General features: G+C 35.1%; 1 protein-coding gene across 1 annotated transcript in view; it reads right to left on the bottom strand.

Annotated features, from left to right (window-relative positions):
• The window catches only part of LOC123523841 (39S ribosomal protein L13, mitochondrial-like), a 35,380-nt gene that overhangs the window by 18,658 nt on the left and 317 nt on the right, over nt 1-16,405 (bottom strand). Inside the window, exons 2-6 of the mRNA XM_045301561.2 lie at nt 6,594-6,717; nt 6,007-6,100; nt 4,955-5,015; nt 3,135-3,221; nt 1,762-1,883 (exon numbers count right to left, since the gene is read on the bottom strand). Coding sequence (XP_045157496.1) covers nt 1,762-1,883; nt 3,135-3,221; nt 4,955-5,015; nt 6,007-6,100; nt 6,594-6,717 — 488 coding nt within the window. The remainder of the gene's footprint in view (nt 1-1,761; nt 1,884-3,134; nt 3,222-4,954; nt 5,016-6,006; nt 6,101-6,593; nt 6,718-16,405) is intronic.

Raw genomic sequence — 16,405 nt, 5'->3', positions numbered from 1 at the left:
TAAATATAGGTGTTAATATTACGACACCTGCTAATTAAATCCCACATTGAAGGTGTTGATAGAATAACAGTTAACGTTAATGAATCAACCTTTACAATTATTATCTAGTAACACATTACACAAGTCCAAATTAGACCTAGCCCAGAGTTGACAGGGAGTGTTTAGAAATAATTTTATCAAAATGAATTAAGTGAAAGAAGAAAAATATTGACAAACAATAGGCCTATTTATTAAAAAACAAACATGAAATTGCTGGAAATGTATTTAAGACAAAAAAGTTTATGAAAAAATATTAATTGAGATTTTATAATTGGAGGCCATCTACAGAACGACTGGAATGGAGAGAGAGACCCATTTACCCAGTTTATTTTCACGTCCTTAAACTGTAAGGGGATCGGATTTCTTGCGATTATTACGGCATGAATTAAATAAATTCATAATAAAAACTACGGAAGTGCTGACTGCAAATGTAAATATACTTTGCAGTTGGTATCCATTCAGAGCCGTCAGGATTTTGTCTGCCGCATGCACGACTCCATTTAAATCGGCGATGTATTGTTCAATTTCACGTCAGGAAACTAAAAGAACGATAGGTTTCTCTCTCACAAATGATTATAGGTGCATTCTGTAACATTATAAATTTTTGGCATCTTTTTATTTTTCCATTCAATCACTTTAAATTAATAAAAACAATGATCACCCGTGATACACACAGTGCTTTCACTTTACAAAATGGCGTCTACTTTCACCTCGCTCTTGTTGCTACGCAACGTTATCGGTGAAGTGCCCGGATATCCGACCTGATCAATTGTCTAGAGGTACGGATCCGTACCTCTAGAATCAGATTCTAGAGGTACGGATCCGTACCCCTAGACACTTCCTTTTAACTATATCATATGAATCTAATTCTTTGGAATCGATTCAGGCGCCGACCTGTATCTGGCAACGGGTCTCAAAATTCCAATCTCGCTGGGCCTACGATTGATTAGTTAGACTGGAAACAGTCATAACTACGCAGCGCAGCGTAAACAAATAAGAATGAATAAAACAAAACAAACGAACTAGTATCACTGTTAACCACTGTATGTATATAAATATTGAACTTGTATGAGCTGTGCTATTTAATTCCAGTGCTGTTATTTATGTGCTTTCTATATTTCAGATTTTACTGTGAATATAATATGTGTTATTAATTAATTGAATAAAAGAGAGTTTAATCTTACATTTACTTGGTTTTATATGATATGTGGTGTTTACAACAAAGTCTTCATAGCTACAGTGTTGGCTACAATGTTGGCTACAATGTTGGAAAAATGGCTACAACTTTTTCTGTTTAGCTAAAGTGTTGGCTACAACTTTTCTTTCGCCAGGGTGAGTCCTGGGACAAGAGCAAATCTATATGCCCCCCCAAAAGTTGGGGCATAAAAATGGTAACTACTTTTTACGACCGTGCTACGCGCCTGGATCGAATGACGTCATTGCACGCGAGTGGTTTATTGTAGAATAACCCGATATAGATTTTGCTCTACATGTATGTAGGTTATTTGCTGGTCATGTTAGAATATTATATCACTCGGGCTGCGCCCTCGTGATATAATTCCTTCGCATTTGAACTCCAAACAATGATTCATTCAACGACAAATCACTTGATGAGATATATTATTTCTTAACTTAAACCAACAAAAATTAGTAATTTCCAAGCATTAGATATAGCCCTATATAATTTGTCTGCAAGTTTGCTACATTCTTTCAATTACCTACCAATCAAATATTTTCGGAAACGTCTTGAGCTGTTCTTCAGGATAATCATCTAAAGTTTTTGGTACAACCTGTATCTGCCTAATTACATCACTTATATTTCCTAGAATATCTTCTGGAACTTCCTGTAATGAGATCATTTATTAGATTAACATTGGCTATAAGTGCTAAAAGCAAATTATATCATCTAGTCAACCATAATTACCATAAGGTAGTGGCCCAGTAATGAAGACAATCTGCATTCTCTGTTCAGTTACATATCCTCTGTATGTAATTCTCCAGTTGTTATAAAAAAAAAAAATTTTCTGTTATGGCCGAAGGATGATGAGTGCTACAACTTATATTAATCACTCTCGGCACCTTATTCATGATGGAATCCATCGCCACGAAGGTATGGAAGAAAAGGCCAGTTTCCCTTTTAATGTTGAGTGCCAAGCACGGAAGCTACTGGTACCATTTTTCAAGTCTTTGGTATGACACGACCAGGGATTGAACCCACAACCTCCTGCACTCAAAGAGGATGCTCTACCACTAGGCTATCGAGGCAGTTGAAACTCTTTCGATACTGAGTGCCTGGCAATGGAGGTACCAGTACAGTTTTTCATGCCTTTTGTATGGCGCGGCAAATGAGTGTATCCATGATATCGATACCAAGAATATTTGTTTCTTTTTTGGACCGTTTCCTTCAATTTGATTGGCTGACAGAACTTTTTTACAAGTGTGTAAAACAAATTTATTGGGATAACTTTTGTGCTGTTCCCAATGTTGGACTACTTTTTTCACTTTTTATTTATACTGCCAGTACAGAGATTTGAAATGATTTGTAAGAATAAAACAGTTTTTTATACTATAAAAAGAAACAAAAGTAATAAGTGTCATATTTTTTTTTACACACTTGTAAAACCCAAAACTTTGTATACATATCTATGATAACGGCCTTCCAGCCATTATCGGCTATGTGTACTTCAGTTTTGGGTTTTACAAGTGTGTAAAACGAAAAACTATGACATTTATTTCTTTAGTAATCACACAACAATTCCAATTGTCATTACAGGTCTGATACCTTTAGAACTTACTGAAATGACTTCAAAGGGATTCGAATTCATTGGCTGTTAGTCTCAGATGGGGATTGTCAAAACAAAAGGCTTAGTGCAAAAATATTGTATCCTGTTCTTTATTTGTATACAGTTACAATGGTTTTGCACTCAGCCCTTAAAATAGTATGCTTAATGCTTTAAGCCCTTTCTGATTAGTGTTAATTGCCAATAACTAAATTTCTGTTATTGTCAATGTGACAAACAGAAAAGAAAGTAGTCAACATGTCAGGCTGACTATCAGGTACTATCTCCTCAGGATATAACTATAATAAAACCTACCTCATCAGGATATAGGTGCAATCTTCTCATCAAATTAGGACGCAATAAATTCTTCGGACCAGCACGATATACAGATTTATACATTATCTGAAAAAGTAATTACAGAACTTTCTCACAAAATAAAAATCTTATCAATATGCAGTTTGGATTAAAATGCAAAGATTTGATCCTACTTCCATTAAATACTAATGCCAAAGATCTAAACTATGTGAGGACAAAACTTCATGTACATGTATTTCAAATTTAAAGATATTAGCTGACGAAATATCATAAAAGGGAAGTAATCCAGAAGACTCTTTGCATAAGGAATAAGAAGAGTTGTCCCCTCTATTATGAAACTAGGTGGATCTAGTGGACATTAGTCCAATATTAAGAAGATATTGCTCTTCTGGACTGTAGGTTTCGGATATTGTTATATATACATACAAGAGCTGTCGGAGGACAGCAACGCTCGACTATTCAACAGCCTTGTCAATTGAATGAATACAAGTTGAAAAAGGGGCATAATTTTGTAAAATGCAAAGTAGAGGTATTGAACCTCTGTACTGCATGTCATATCATGACAGTGAACAAGTGTGTGAAGTTTCAATCCTTTCCAATTTGTGGATACTGAGATACCAGCTTACATACAAAAACTTAACAAAAAAGTGCTAAGTCAAAGGGGCATAATTTTGTAAAAATGCCAAGTAGAGTTATGGGACCTTCACAGTGCATGTTAGATCATGACAGTGAACAAGTGTGTGAAGTTTCAATCCATTCCAATTAGTGGATACTGAGATATCAGATTACATACAAAAATTTAACCAAAAACTGCTAAGTCGAAAAAGGGGCATAATTTTGAAAAAAAAGAGAGTAGAGTTATGGGACTTGCTTAGTGCATGTCAAATCATGATAGTGAAGAAGTATGTGAAGTTTCAATCCATTCCCATTAGTAACTACTGAGATACCAGCTTACATACAAAACCTTAACCAAAAATTTCTAAGTCGAAAAAGGGGCATAATTTTGTAAAAAAGCAAAATAGAGTTATGGAACCTGTGCAATGTAGATCAGTTCATCACAGTGAATAAGTGTGTGAAGTTTCAATCCATCCCCACAAGTGGTTACTGAGTTACCAGCTTACATACAAAACCTTAACCAAAAATTTCTAAGTTGAAAAAGGGGCATAATTTTGTAAAAAAGCAAAATAGAGTTATGGAACCTGTGCAATGTAAGTCAGTTTGTCACAGTGAATAAGTGTGTGAAGTTTCAATCCATTCCCACAAGTGGTTACTGAGATACCAGCTTACATACAAAACCTTAACCAAAATCGGGACGCGGACGCGGACGCAGACGCCGACGCCGACGCATGGGCGAGTGCAATAGCTCACTATTCTATGAATAGTCGAGCTAAAAATGCTGTGAATACAATTTAAATCACCCTTTCTATTTCATCGTCACATGACAGAAAGATAAACTTTCCACTGGTTAAATTTATATAGGTATGAAATAAAACTCCATATATCTCCAGCCTATACAACAAATCTCTGTGTATCTCCATTCTACCTAAAACTATGCATAAGATAGAGGCTATGAAGTGAAATCTACATTCAGAAACCAAAAGGGAGTGCATAGACTGAGCGCAGTTTCTTAATGCCACATACTTCACTTAATAAACTCTCCCATACCTAAAAAGGAACCCAACAGTACTGATATTATATCAGGAGTTACATATAATGATCACTGCTTGTTTCAAACCCATGACATACAAGCTGAGCAGCTCACATCAATGCCCTCCCAAAATATTTCAAAATAAAATAAATGTATGATTATTCAGTCTTACTTTAGTAGGATCAGCTTCGTGTAATTTCCAGGCAGTAGTCTTTGATTTACCATGGGCAAACCTGTATACAACAAACAACAATATTTAATTTGGCAGACCTTCAAATACTGTATAAAGATTGTGTCTTGCTTAAGATCTAGACTTCTGATTAACATCTTTCATTTTCTTTCAGCTTAGTTATCTGCAGCTAATACCAGAAGAAATTTAATCAATACTAATTTACTCTAAATCAGCAGGTTGTCTGTAAAAAATTCAGGCATGTACACTCAGGTAGCTGGGTAGAAACACAGACCTTCAGCAAGCCAGCTGTAAACTGGATAGTTTCTGCACATGAATTCTATATGTCAATTTCCAATCCTAATTGTGGAAGAGCAATTGATATGCGACAAACTTGCTAACCAGCTCCGATTTGAACCACTTTTTAATTTGATTTTGATTGGCTTTAAGTGATACTGGCACAATTAAGATCACATGGTAACTTTCCAGCTTTATTGATGAAAAGGGGATGGTAAGGAAGTGGGAGAAGATCCAGCTGGGGTCTATGCACAGGCTGGCACCTGGACAGAACCACCAACCTTCCAGAAGCCAGTTAGATAGCTTTCTCAAACAGAAGTATTTTACATGCCTGTAAAACCTTACTGGGTTTCAACCCTAAAGCAGGATTTGCTTGTTTCGGGTTTTGCACTGTTTTTCATCAGAACTTCAGTTATGTAATTTTGGGCAGTTAATTCCCGGATGGATTCTGTACCTGTACTTGCATGTTCTCCCCAAGAAACTTCCAATTTCCACATATGAATTAGAGGTGGAAGATGAATAATACTTACTCATGAATGAATTTTATCAATTGAGAACCATATCCCAATCATGGTGTTCAAACTCATGACCCTGTGATCATTCACAGATCAACCCTCTCCCTACTGAGCTAAGCAGGTGAACATAACCCAGTAAAAAAATGCACTATTTAAAGAAGTATTTTCAAAGGTCAAATGGTAGTCATTTCCGTAACATGAAACAAACACATGTTGAAACTAGATGTAAATCTAAAAATTTACCTAGTATCATGTTCATAGAGTAGTTTTCTCCACAGATCTTCTACCATAGCAACATGTCTAGTGTTAATCACAACAACATGGTCCCCAACATCAGCTGAAACAACAAACATATATTACTCATAACTTTGTATCAACAGATTAAAATTCACAATTGATCTTTGAGCTTAAAATATTCCTCATCTGATGTGCACCATTGTTACTGAATTTAATATAAATTGAAATACTGCATGGGTTGTGAGAGCACCTTCTCATCAGACACCAGCCAGTAAATATCTTTGTAAAATATAAAATCCTTTATTTGTCTGCTGAGTAAAACATGTCTCATCTACCAAAATGAAAGAATACTTGTGTTTTAATAACAAAGTGTTTAAAATTTATCACAGCTTAGTGAAAATACAACTTACCGCAACCAGGTTTTATCACAATCAGATTTTATTACAACCTGGTGTTATCACAATCACATGTTATTACAACCTAGAGTTACTACAATCAGATGTTACTACAATCAGATGTTATTACAACCAGGCATTATAAAGGACAGGACAAATGAAACATTTTTATATCCTCTGTGTATAAGTGTAACGTACAAAGTGGATGATAAAGTGGTTTATGTCTGCCCTCTAGGTACATGCATATCTTCTCTGCTGATCTGTGTGGGCACTGGTATTTGGCATCAAACAGCCACCATGTTCTTGCCATAGTATTCCATTGCTGCAATATAGGAAAAAGTCTTAGTTTGTCAGAAGGCTTTCATGCTCATTGTATATAAAAACTGCCAGGACTGTCCGTCATTAAGCCTGTTTTGTAATTCTGTTCATCACAATGTTTTTATATTCAACTCCTCCTACAGTCTGCATCCAATTAATATGAAACTCGATATATATCATTAATATGAAGTGAACAAATGCAAATTGTAGGAACTATCACATCTGTTCTGTTTTTCTGGAGCTATGGCCCTTTTTTGGACTATGAAATATGACAACTACATCAGGACATTGATTACTCAACTCTGCCTACAGTTTCCATTAAAATGAAACGAAACTTGGTGTAAATCAATATGAAATGGCTACGAGAATATTGTATTTAATAATTTAGTGTATAAACACTGTTGCTTCAAGTTTATGGAGATGATAAAATGGTTTAACATATAAAATTCAATGAAATTGTTTCAGGAAGACAGTGGTGCAGTGGTTAGCAGGTTAGACTACAATGCCAGTTGTTCTGACAGGTTTAGTTCCCAGTCACAGCTGATATCCAGACTTGTGTTCAGTGCTGGGTGATTTACTTAAATTGGTACTATTTCCTGCAGTACTGGCCTAGAATGGATGCTAGGGAGGTTAATATAATGCCTGCCATGGGTGCAGCTGGAAATAAGTTGTTCCATCCATTACAGCCTGTGGGGACTTTCCTCAACTTCCCACACATAACAAGAAACTTTACTTTACATTAGCAGGTAAGGGCCTCTCAATTGCTGCAGGACACTAGCATCTAAAATTAACATCACTTTTTGACCATGTATAAATGGATTTTTACATCTCATTTGTTTGCAGACAAATGAAAATATTAGGATTTCCATATCTCTGATATCAGTACCTAATGCCTAATTCACACTGGACTCCTGCAGCGTGGGATATACAAGGCTACACATTTCCGTGCATTTTTAGCTCCACTATTCGGAGAATAGTGAGGCTATACTACTCGCCCCGGCGTCGGCGTGACCCTTCTTGGTTAAAGTTTTTCGGCAACCTTTGTTTTTCTGTCATATCTTTGTTACTATTGCTTATATCTTACTGTAACTTCACATAAACATTGTCCAGTATACAAACAATATATGTGTAGGGGCTGAGCCCATTATATCCAAGGTCAAGGTCACCAGGCTGTTATACTTAGGTTATTTTTAAGGTTAAAGTTTTTCGGCAACCTTTGCTTTTCTGTCATATCTTTGTCACTATTGCTTATATCTTACTGTAACTTTACATAAACATTGTCCAGTATACAAACAATATATGTGTAGGGGCTGAGCCCATTATACCCATGGTCAAGGTCACCAAGGTCTATACTTAGGTTATTTTTAAGGTTAAAGTTTTTCGACAACCTTTGTTTTTCTGTCATATCTTTGTTACTATTGCTTATATCTTACTGTAACTTTACATAAACATTGTCCAGCATACAAACAAAGTATGTTTAGGGACTGGGCCCGTACCCAAGGTCAAGGTCACCAAGGTCTTATACTTAGGTTATTTTTAAGGTTAAAGTTTTTCGGCAACCTTTGTTTTTCTGTCATATCTTTGTTACTTTTGCTTATATCATACTGTAAGTTCACATAAACATTGTCCAGCATACAAACAAAGTATGTGCAGGGACTGGGCCCATTATACCCAAGGTCAAGGTCACCAAGAAGTTATACTTTAATTATTTTCTTGTTTAATTTTTTCGAGAGCTTCGTTTATAGACATATCTTTAGTACTTTAAAATATAATCGCTTGAAATTAAAGATATTTGTTTATAATCATCTGCATGTGTGGCTACATACCCCATAACTCTAATTGTGTTTTTGACAGAATTATACCCCTTTTGTTCTTAAAATTTTTGCAATCTTCGCTTTCTGGATATAATTTTAATGCAATATAGGATAAAGACTTGAAACTTGAAATGTATCTTTATCATCATCATCTGCATGTGTGGTAACAATCCCCATAACTCTGATTTGTATTTTTGACCGAATTATGCCCCTTTTACACTTAAATGTTTTACAAACTTCGTTTTCTGGACATAACTTTGGAACTGTATATTATAAGATAATGACTTGAAACTCAAAATATATCTTTATCATCATCATCTGCATGTGTTGTAACAATCCTAATAACTCAGATTTGTGTATTTGATGGAATTATGCCCCTTTGTGTATCTTCCTTTTGAAGTAGAGGTCTCTTACTCAGACATATATTCATTTTATCAAATCCCCGAATAGTGAAGCACGCTGTCTTATGGACAGCTCTTGTTATTTTTGCATTGCATGTGGTTACGGGATATGGCATAATGTGTTCACATTATATACAATCATCTTTCCATCTTTTTTACAGACATTTAGCAGAAGAAATCATTTCGAACACTGTGTGGAGATTACACGGAAATAATGCAATTTCAATGCAGTTGCTTTGCAGTATGTGTCCACATGCTTCCCATAGAATTCGTACCTATACATAATAATCGTTTTAAGGCCGTCGCAAAGTAAAGGTGCAGCAACTGTAGGGTTGCCACAGGATGATTGCTCAATATATGTGCCATTTTACAGGTACTACATGGGCAGCAAGTAGCAACATTGTGGCAGCCCTGCGAAGGTCCCACAATCTACAATCTCCCGGAATTGTGCAATGCTACCTGCAATATGTCTACAGGCTACGGACTTATGATTTTTACAAATCTGATATACTTGCACAACAGCTTATGTATGTACATGTTTTACATTTAGGGCTATAAGGTGTTAGGTTTTTGCACCTTTTTTATCACCAACTGTCAGGAAGTACTAGGTGGACTGAGTAGCTTGGGAAACATGGTAGTCTTTCACTTTTTAACCCGCTCCCCCCCACCCCACCACCAACGCATGGCCAAAATGTATCAGTAATTGAACTAGGCCATTATCATAAAAGAGGAACTTAATTTTTGCTAAACAAAATTATCAGGGGTATAATAAAAAATTTCGCACCACTCGCCCTGCAGGACTAGCAGCCAGTAAAATCTACCCGCCCTTAGTGAACAGTCACTTGCCCTTATATTGTCATTTTTAATACTGTCACTTTTATGAAAGAAGTATTATGTACAATAAGTAGATTTCAAATGTAACACACAATAGATAAATAATATTCTCTTGTACCCTACATTTTTTTTTTAATATGGCATATTTGTTCTTCTTAAATTTCCTTTTCACAGCTGGCATTTTTCTTTTTCTTTCACTGTATTTTTGTCATCTCCACCACCCAGTTGCTCTCCATAATAACTGCATAGATAGCAATAATAATCACAGTCTACCCCCTACCGTATTTCCCCAAAGTGTTAGGACAGCAAATGATACTAAGTTATTTTCGCTTTCTCGAGACTTCCCCCCCCCCCCCGCCAAAAAAATAATTATTTTGAAAAGTGTCCCAAAAATATGGACACAATAATCATCATCCACCAACCCTTGTTTAAAGCACAAAAATAAATTAGCAATTATCGGCAATTATTCTGTTGATAAACTAAGTAATTGGAATTGATTTCATCATCAATTAACACCCCCTCAAAGAGCTAAAAGAAGTGTGCCAGAAATTGCTAAGAAGAAATCAATAAAAAGTTTCTTCTTTGATTTTTTAAAAGAGAATGTGCAATATCCCGTATAAACTGACATGTAAATGTGTCAAACGATAATAGTGGATATCTTACCACTGTGACCTATTTGCCCTCATTTTTTGAGAAGAATATCTTAAAAAGCGTTGTGTCAAAAAACACATGTACAAAGATTCATTTAAAACTTATTATAAACCACAACGATATCATAACCACATTTCTATTTATGTTCATGAGGTCACATAACCGCACTAATAAAAAACTGTTTGCAAAAAATCGTTTTACTCCATGTATTTAAATTGCTGCCGCTTTTTCATTAGTTAAGATTTTTTAATTCTGTTTTTTGTACTTTCCGGTCAAAAATCTGAATTTTATAGTACGTATCATTTATTTACTTTTAGAAAGAAAGAAATAATTAAGATCGCACATTTTACAAATATTTATATGAAAATTTGATTGTTTTTATAGAATTTTGTCTACTTTTCTGTTGATATCTTATTAAAATTGATAGAGAATTTAAACTGTATTACTTCTCAAGTGGTGTTGAAAATCTGAATTGATTATATCAAAAAATGAACTCACTACACGCGTTTTCTGTGTAGATAAACAATAGTAATGGCAATCTAAATTAGATATTACGATTGGTCGCACGTGCTCGTGGAATGGAAAATTACAACATTTTGATATCGTTACAATTCGCAGGTAAATTCAAGTCAATCCAGGTAATTTTTAAAGTTATGACGTAAAAACCACTCACCCGATCGGTCGAGTATACAGCGAGGTCCGCTTGTCCTATCCAGACTTTAACTCTATCTATCTATAAATACTGCATGACATCCTTGTGAGTATTTTATGCAGGTGCGCATCAGTGCAGAAGAGTTTAAAAGCAGGAATGTACAGGAGAAATAAAGTAATACGTAATGTATTTGTGAGAATTGGAGACAAAGCTGATAGTGTTAGTAAAAAGGCGAAATGTACAGTAAAAGGATTAAAACAGCCTGGTTGCTCAGAAGTCCTGGCCCAGCCTGGTTATCCCTTGCCTAAATTGGTCCAGGGTAGGTGCCTGGGCAATGTCAGCCGGCAAAGAGTTCCAGAGTATGATGGTAGCCGGATAGAAGGAGAACTTGTAATAATTACAGGGTGTTTGAATTTGCAGAAAGATAGGGAATCGCATATGTCTAGTGAGCCGGGTAGGAGGTAAAATATAAGATGGCATTGGCACTGCAACCAGTCCATGGACAATCTTGTAAAACATCAGTAGCCTGGCATCATTCCTTCTGTTTGCAAGGGAACGCCACCCCAATTGTTCTAACGTGTGCGACACTGCTGTAATTTGAGTAGTCTGGTGACCCATCGAGCGGCCCTGCATTGGACCATCTCGATTTTATGTATGTTGTGCTGTGTATGTGGACTCCACACTGAGCTGCAGTACTCTATTGTGGTCTAACAAGAGTTTTGTAGGCAAATTCCCTAATATTTTGCTGACATTTGGAGGAAATATTGCACTTAATGAAGTTAAGTGTTTGACTAGCTGTTGAAGTGACCTGGTTTATGTGTTTGTTCCAGTTTAGATCTGAAGTGATGCTAACACCAAGGTATTTTGCATCACTTACGGTTGCTAGTGTCTGCCCGTGTAATGTGTAAGTGGATTTGTAAGGGTGTTTAGACTTGGAAATATTAATCACTGTGCATTTGGATGGGTTGAATTCCATGTCCCATGTGTTTTCCCATTGTTGTAACCTGATTAAGTCCTCTTGCAGAGTATGTTGTTGTGTAACATTGTTGACTGTGATATAAACAGCAGTATCATCAGCAAATAACCAGACCTGTGAAACTATATTTTCAGGCAGGTCATTTATGTATAGCAGAAAGAGAAGAGTGCCGAGGACACCAGATGTGACCGGGACTTCATCCGACTTATCACCATTGACTAAGACCGACTGACGGCGACCAATGAGAAATGATTTGACCCACTGTAGTGTGCAGTCCTGGATGCCATGTTGTGCAGCTTATATAGTAACTTAGGTGATTAATCTTATCAAATGCCTTTGAGAAGTCGAGGAGTATTAAAAGTCTGTTTGGTGACCTTGAATTAAATTCCTGGATAGGTCCTCGACAAGTCCTAATAGTTGAGTTTCGCATGACCGTTTTGACCTGAAGCCATGTTGAAGGTGATAAAGTATGTTGTTGAACTGGAAATGTTTAGTGCTGTTTGATGCGACAATGTGCTCCATAACTTTGCAAAGAACACATGTCAGAGAAATGGGTCTATAGTTAGCAGGGTTGCTTTTATCACCTTTCTTAAAGAGAGGAGTGACATTCGCCTTGGACCAGTCGGAAGGGATAGTGCCTGTTTCTAGAGATTTTTGGAAAAGTTTCGTGACCAGGGGGGCAATTTGTACACTTAAGTTTTTCAGGACTACCGGTTTTAAGTTATCGGGACCGCAAGCTTTGTCACTCTGTAATGTGGACAAAAGCTTTTGGACACCATTTACACTGATGGAAATTTCAGGCATTTTGGGGTATTGAGGCTTTGCTAAACAGGTATTTGGTTTTCATTAAGCATAGCTGACTTAGTTTTAAGGGATTCATTGGAGTGAAGACGGACTGGAATTGGCGGTTGAGAACATTTGCCTGGCCCCTGCTATCTGTGATAAGGTTATCATTTTCCGATAGTGGGGCAATGCCTTGGGTGTCCTGATTAGCATTTTTGATGGTTGAGAAGAGCTTTTTACGGGAGAAGTTTTGACCTGATTTGGGGTTTTTTGGATCACCTGAGTGTGCTTCTAGGACATACTCTAGGTAGTTTAGGTGGGCCTGCTTTATCTCCATTTTTACCTGGTTTCTGAAATTTTTGTACTGTTGTTTGACCTTGGGATTGGAGCTGTTTTTCTGTTTTTTGTATAATTTACTTCGTTTTCTGATTTGTCTCTTGATGCCTTGGGTGATCCAGGGAAGAGATGGTTTAGAACCCAATCTCTTGGAGGGAATGAAAAGATTTATTCCTTCATGGATAAGATCTTTAAATTCTGTCCACAGCTCTTCAATGGATTTGGAATGGTAGTCACTAAACATAGAAGGTGACTTAGATTTTACAAACTGTTGGAAATTGACCCAGTTGGCTTTTCGAAATAAGTGTACAATGCGAGACTTTTGTTTATTAAGACGGGGTTTGACCTCTGAAGTAATTTGGACAATATCATGATCCGAAATACCAGCTACTGACTTTACAGATTTAATAAGGGTAGGGTTGGATGTGAAGAATAAATCTAGAGTGTTAAGGGGAAATTTACCATTTGTTGTAATGAGAAATCTTTTACTAAAGATATGAAGTCTTCATATAGTTTGGGGAGGGAGCAACCAGGCTTGACTGTAGGAATGCTCTCGTCCCATGCTAATTTTGGGAAATTGAAGTCGCAAGTGCAAGCGGATGCTAGCAAGACATTTCGACCCCAAGACATTTCAACCCCAAGAGACAATTCGACCCCAAGACATTTCAACCCCAACTCCTTGGACATTTCGACCCCATTCAATGATATGCCTGAAAACATTTAAGAATGCCGTCATTATTATAATTAAGCTTTAATCTATAGATAATTGAGCAATTTCAAAATGTAATTACGCTTAATTACCAATTAAAATGTTAAGGTTATTTTCACGAAAATAAGATTTTTTTACGAAAATGAACCATATTTGTCTAAATTTCTTTATTTTATAAAATTCCTTTTTTAATTTCTTAAAGACTATATTAGTACAGTTCTTCATATGAAAAATGAGTGATTTTTATCTCACAATAACGAAATAATCATCATTTGTAGATTATTCTTTTATTAACGAAAATAACGGGATTTATATATCAGCCGCGTTTATTACGTAAATAATCTATGAACAAATCGTTCTGATTATCAATATTAAAATAACCTTCATATAACATATTTTCATATTTGGTATTTATTTATTTTTTCAAACCATCTTAAAGACTATTTTAGTACACGGCTATTTTCCAAAAGAAAATAATAATAACAATAATAATGATTTTAAATCATGTGCCGATTTCGCTGATTTTAATTATGAAAATAACTTTTAATAAAGTCACATCTTTAATACCTCTTTATTTATTTTTTTTTTTTTTTTTTTTTTTTTTTTTTTTAGTGAAAGATATATGCATCTCATTTCGATGTGATTCGACCAAATATAAATAATTATAATGTAATTCATAGAAGTTTAATATGTCACCATCTTCATTATATTGATATTTAAAATCATAATCAGAAAAACGTGATGCAGGTTATGCATTTCAATTAATGGGAATTAGAATTACTTCTTTTGGGATAATTGCTACTACAAACAACATATCACTTTTGATTGGATTATCACACCTTGATTAATTGTTTGTTGATATACAGCACGTGTATATTTATCTGCAGTTTGCATTGGAATTAACAATCAATAAAGCGACTGTAGTGACATCGAATATTTATAAACATGTGTCAACATTATCTTTAATTTGGGCGAAAATGCAAAGAAAACAATAGGAAATTAAACAACATATTGCTTATTTTCACATTCAATGTTATTTTCGTAAGCGATTTTGACGCACATGTCTAAAGTATTTGCTTTACAGAATACAGAATATGATTTTTGTTATTTACAAACTGCTCTTTTCTTTTCCTTCCAGTTGTAAAATATGAAACACGAAATCCCCGTTACTGTGAAATATAAGAATATGTGAGTACTGTTCTGTTAAATACGGGGGAAAAGTTGTATCATATTTCAAGTTATATCATATTTCATATTAAATATTTTAGCAAATACATGTGATTTAAAGTAAGATTTTACACCCTTATTTTATTAATAAATGGTATTTTTGTAGGATTTATTGCATAAATCATTTGTGTATAATATAAATAATAGGTTTCAGAAGAAAAAATAAAATACTTTAACGCAAAACGATTTTATAAGAGATTGAAATTCGGCGACCACGCGGGAAATTACCATAACTGAAATACACCCGTATTTCTTCAACAAATGGTATTTTTGAAGTGGTTTATGACTGAATTCAAACATATATATAATAAATTATTTTTCAAAAGGAAATTAAAATACTTTTGCGCATTACGTCTTGTACATTATTGAAAATCGGCGTGCGCACTGGAAATTTGCGCATTCGTAAATGAATTTCCATGTCCTAAAATTCTCTAATGTACACACGTATTTCTTTAAATCGTATTTTTAGGGTTTATGACAGAATTCAATCATATCTCAAATAAATAATTAATTTACAAAAGGAAAATAAAATGCGCAAAACGTTTTTATACGAGGTTGAAAATCTTTTGAGCGCACGGGAAATTTGCACACTCGTGGATAAACACAATCGTCGTAATTTTGTTAGCTTTTAAGTTAAATAAAAGCTTATCATATTTAATTGCACTTACCTTGTTAGACATTATTTGTCACATGTCACTTGTGTGTGCTTACAAATGTAACGATTAATTGTGATAATCCAATCAAACTCTATCAGAACTAATCAGAGGCACGTGTTTGTTACGCCGCATATATTCAAAGGACATTAATTGTGCTTTGGCAATTTAAGGCAGTAAACGTTTTTATATTCATATATTAAACATAATATAATGCTTCTAAAAACTGATTTTTCATAATATATTTTCTTCTTAAATTATCAAATTAAACATGGAAAAATAATTCAATTAGTTCCAATAATAAACATACGCCCGGTCCTTTCCGGTCAGCGCGGTTATCCACTGACATGTATTTTGTGTATGATTCATTTAAAAACAGAATATTTATATTGATCTATATAGTCATATTTTCTAAAATATGCAAAATGGAGGAAATATAAAATGAAAACATACAACTATTTCTGAGGGGTCGAAATGTCTTAGGGTTGAAATGTCTTTGGGGTCGAATTGTCCAAGATTATTAAATTTTGGGGTTGAAATGTCTTGGGGTCGAAATGTCTTGGGGTCGAAACGTCCAAGATTCCAAGCGGATGAGTGGAATTTTATACACCGGATTATATCAATGTGGACAAAAATTACAATGCCAACTCCTGTCT

This window comes from Mercenaria mercenaria, chromosome 3, assembly GCF_021730395.1.
Source record: "Mercenaria mercenaria strain notata chromosome 3, MADL_Memer_1, whole genome shotgun sequence".
NCBI lineage: Eukaryota > Metazoa > Mollusca > Bivalvia > Venerida > Veneridae > Mercenaria > Mercenaria mercenaria.
This window is presented reverse-complemented; position numbering and strand designations above follow the sequence as displayed.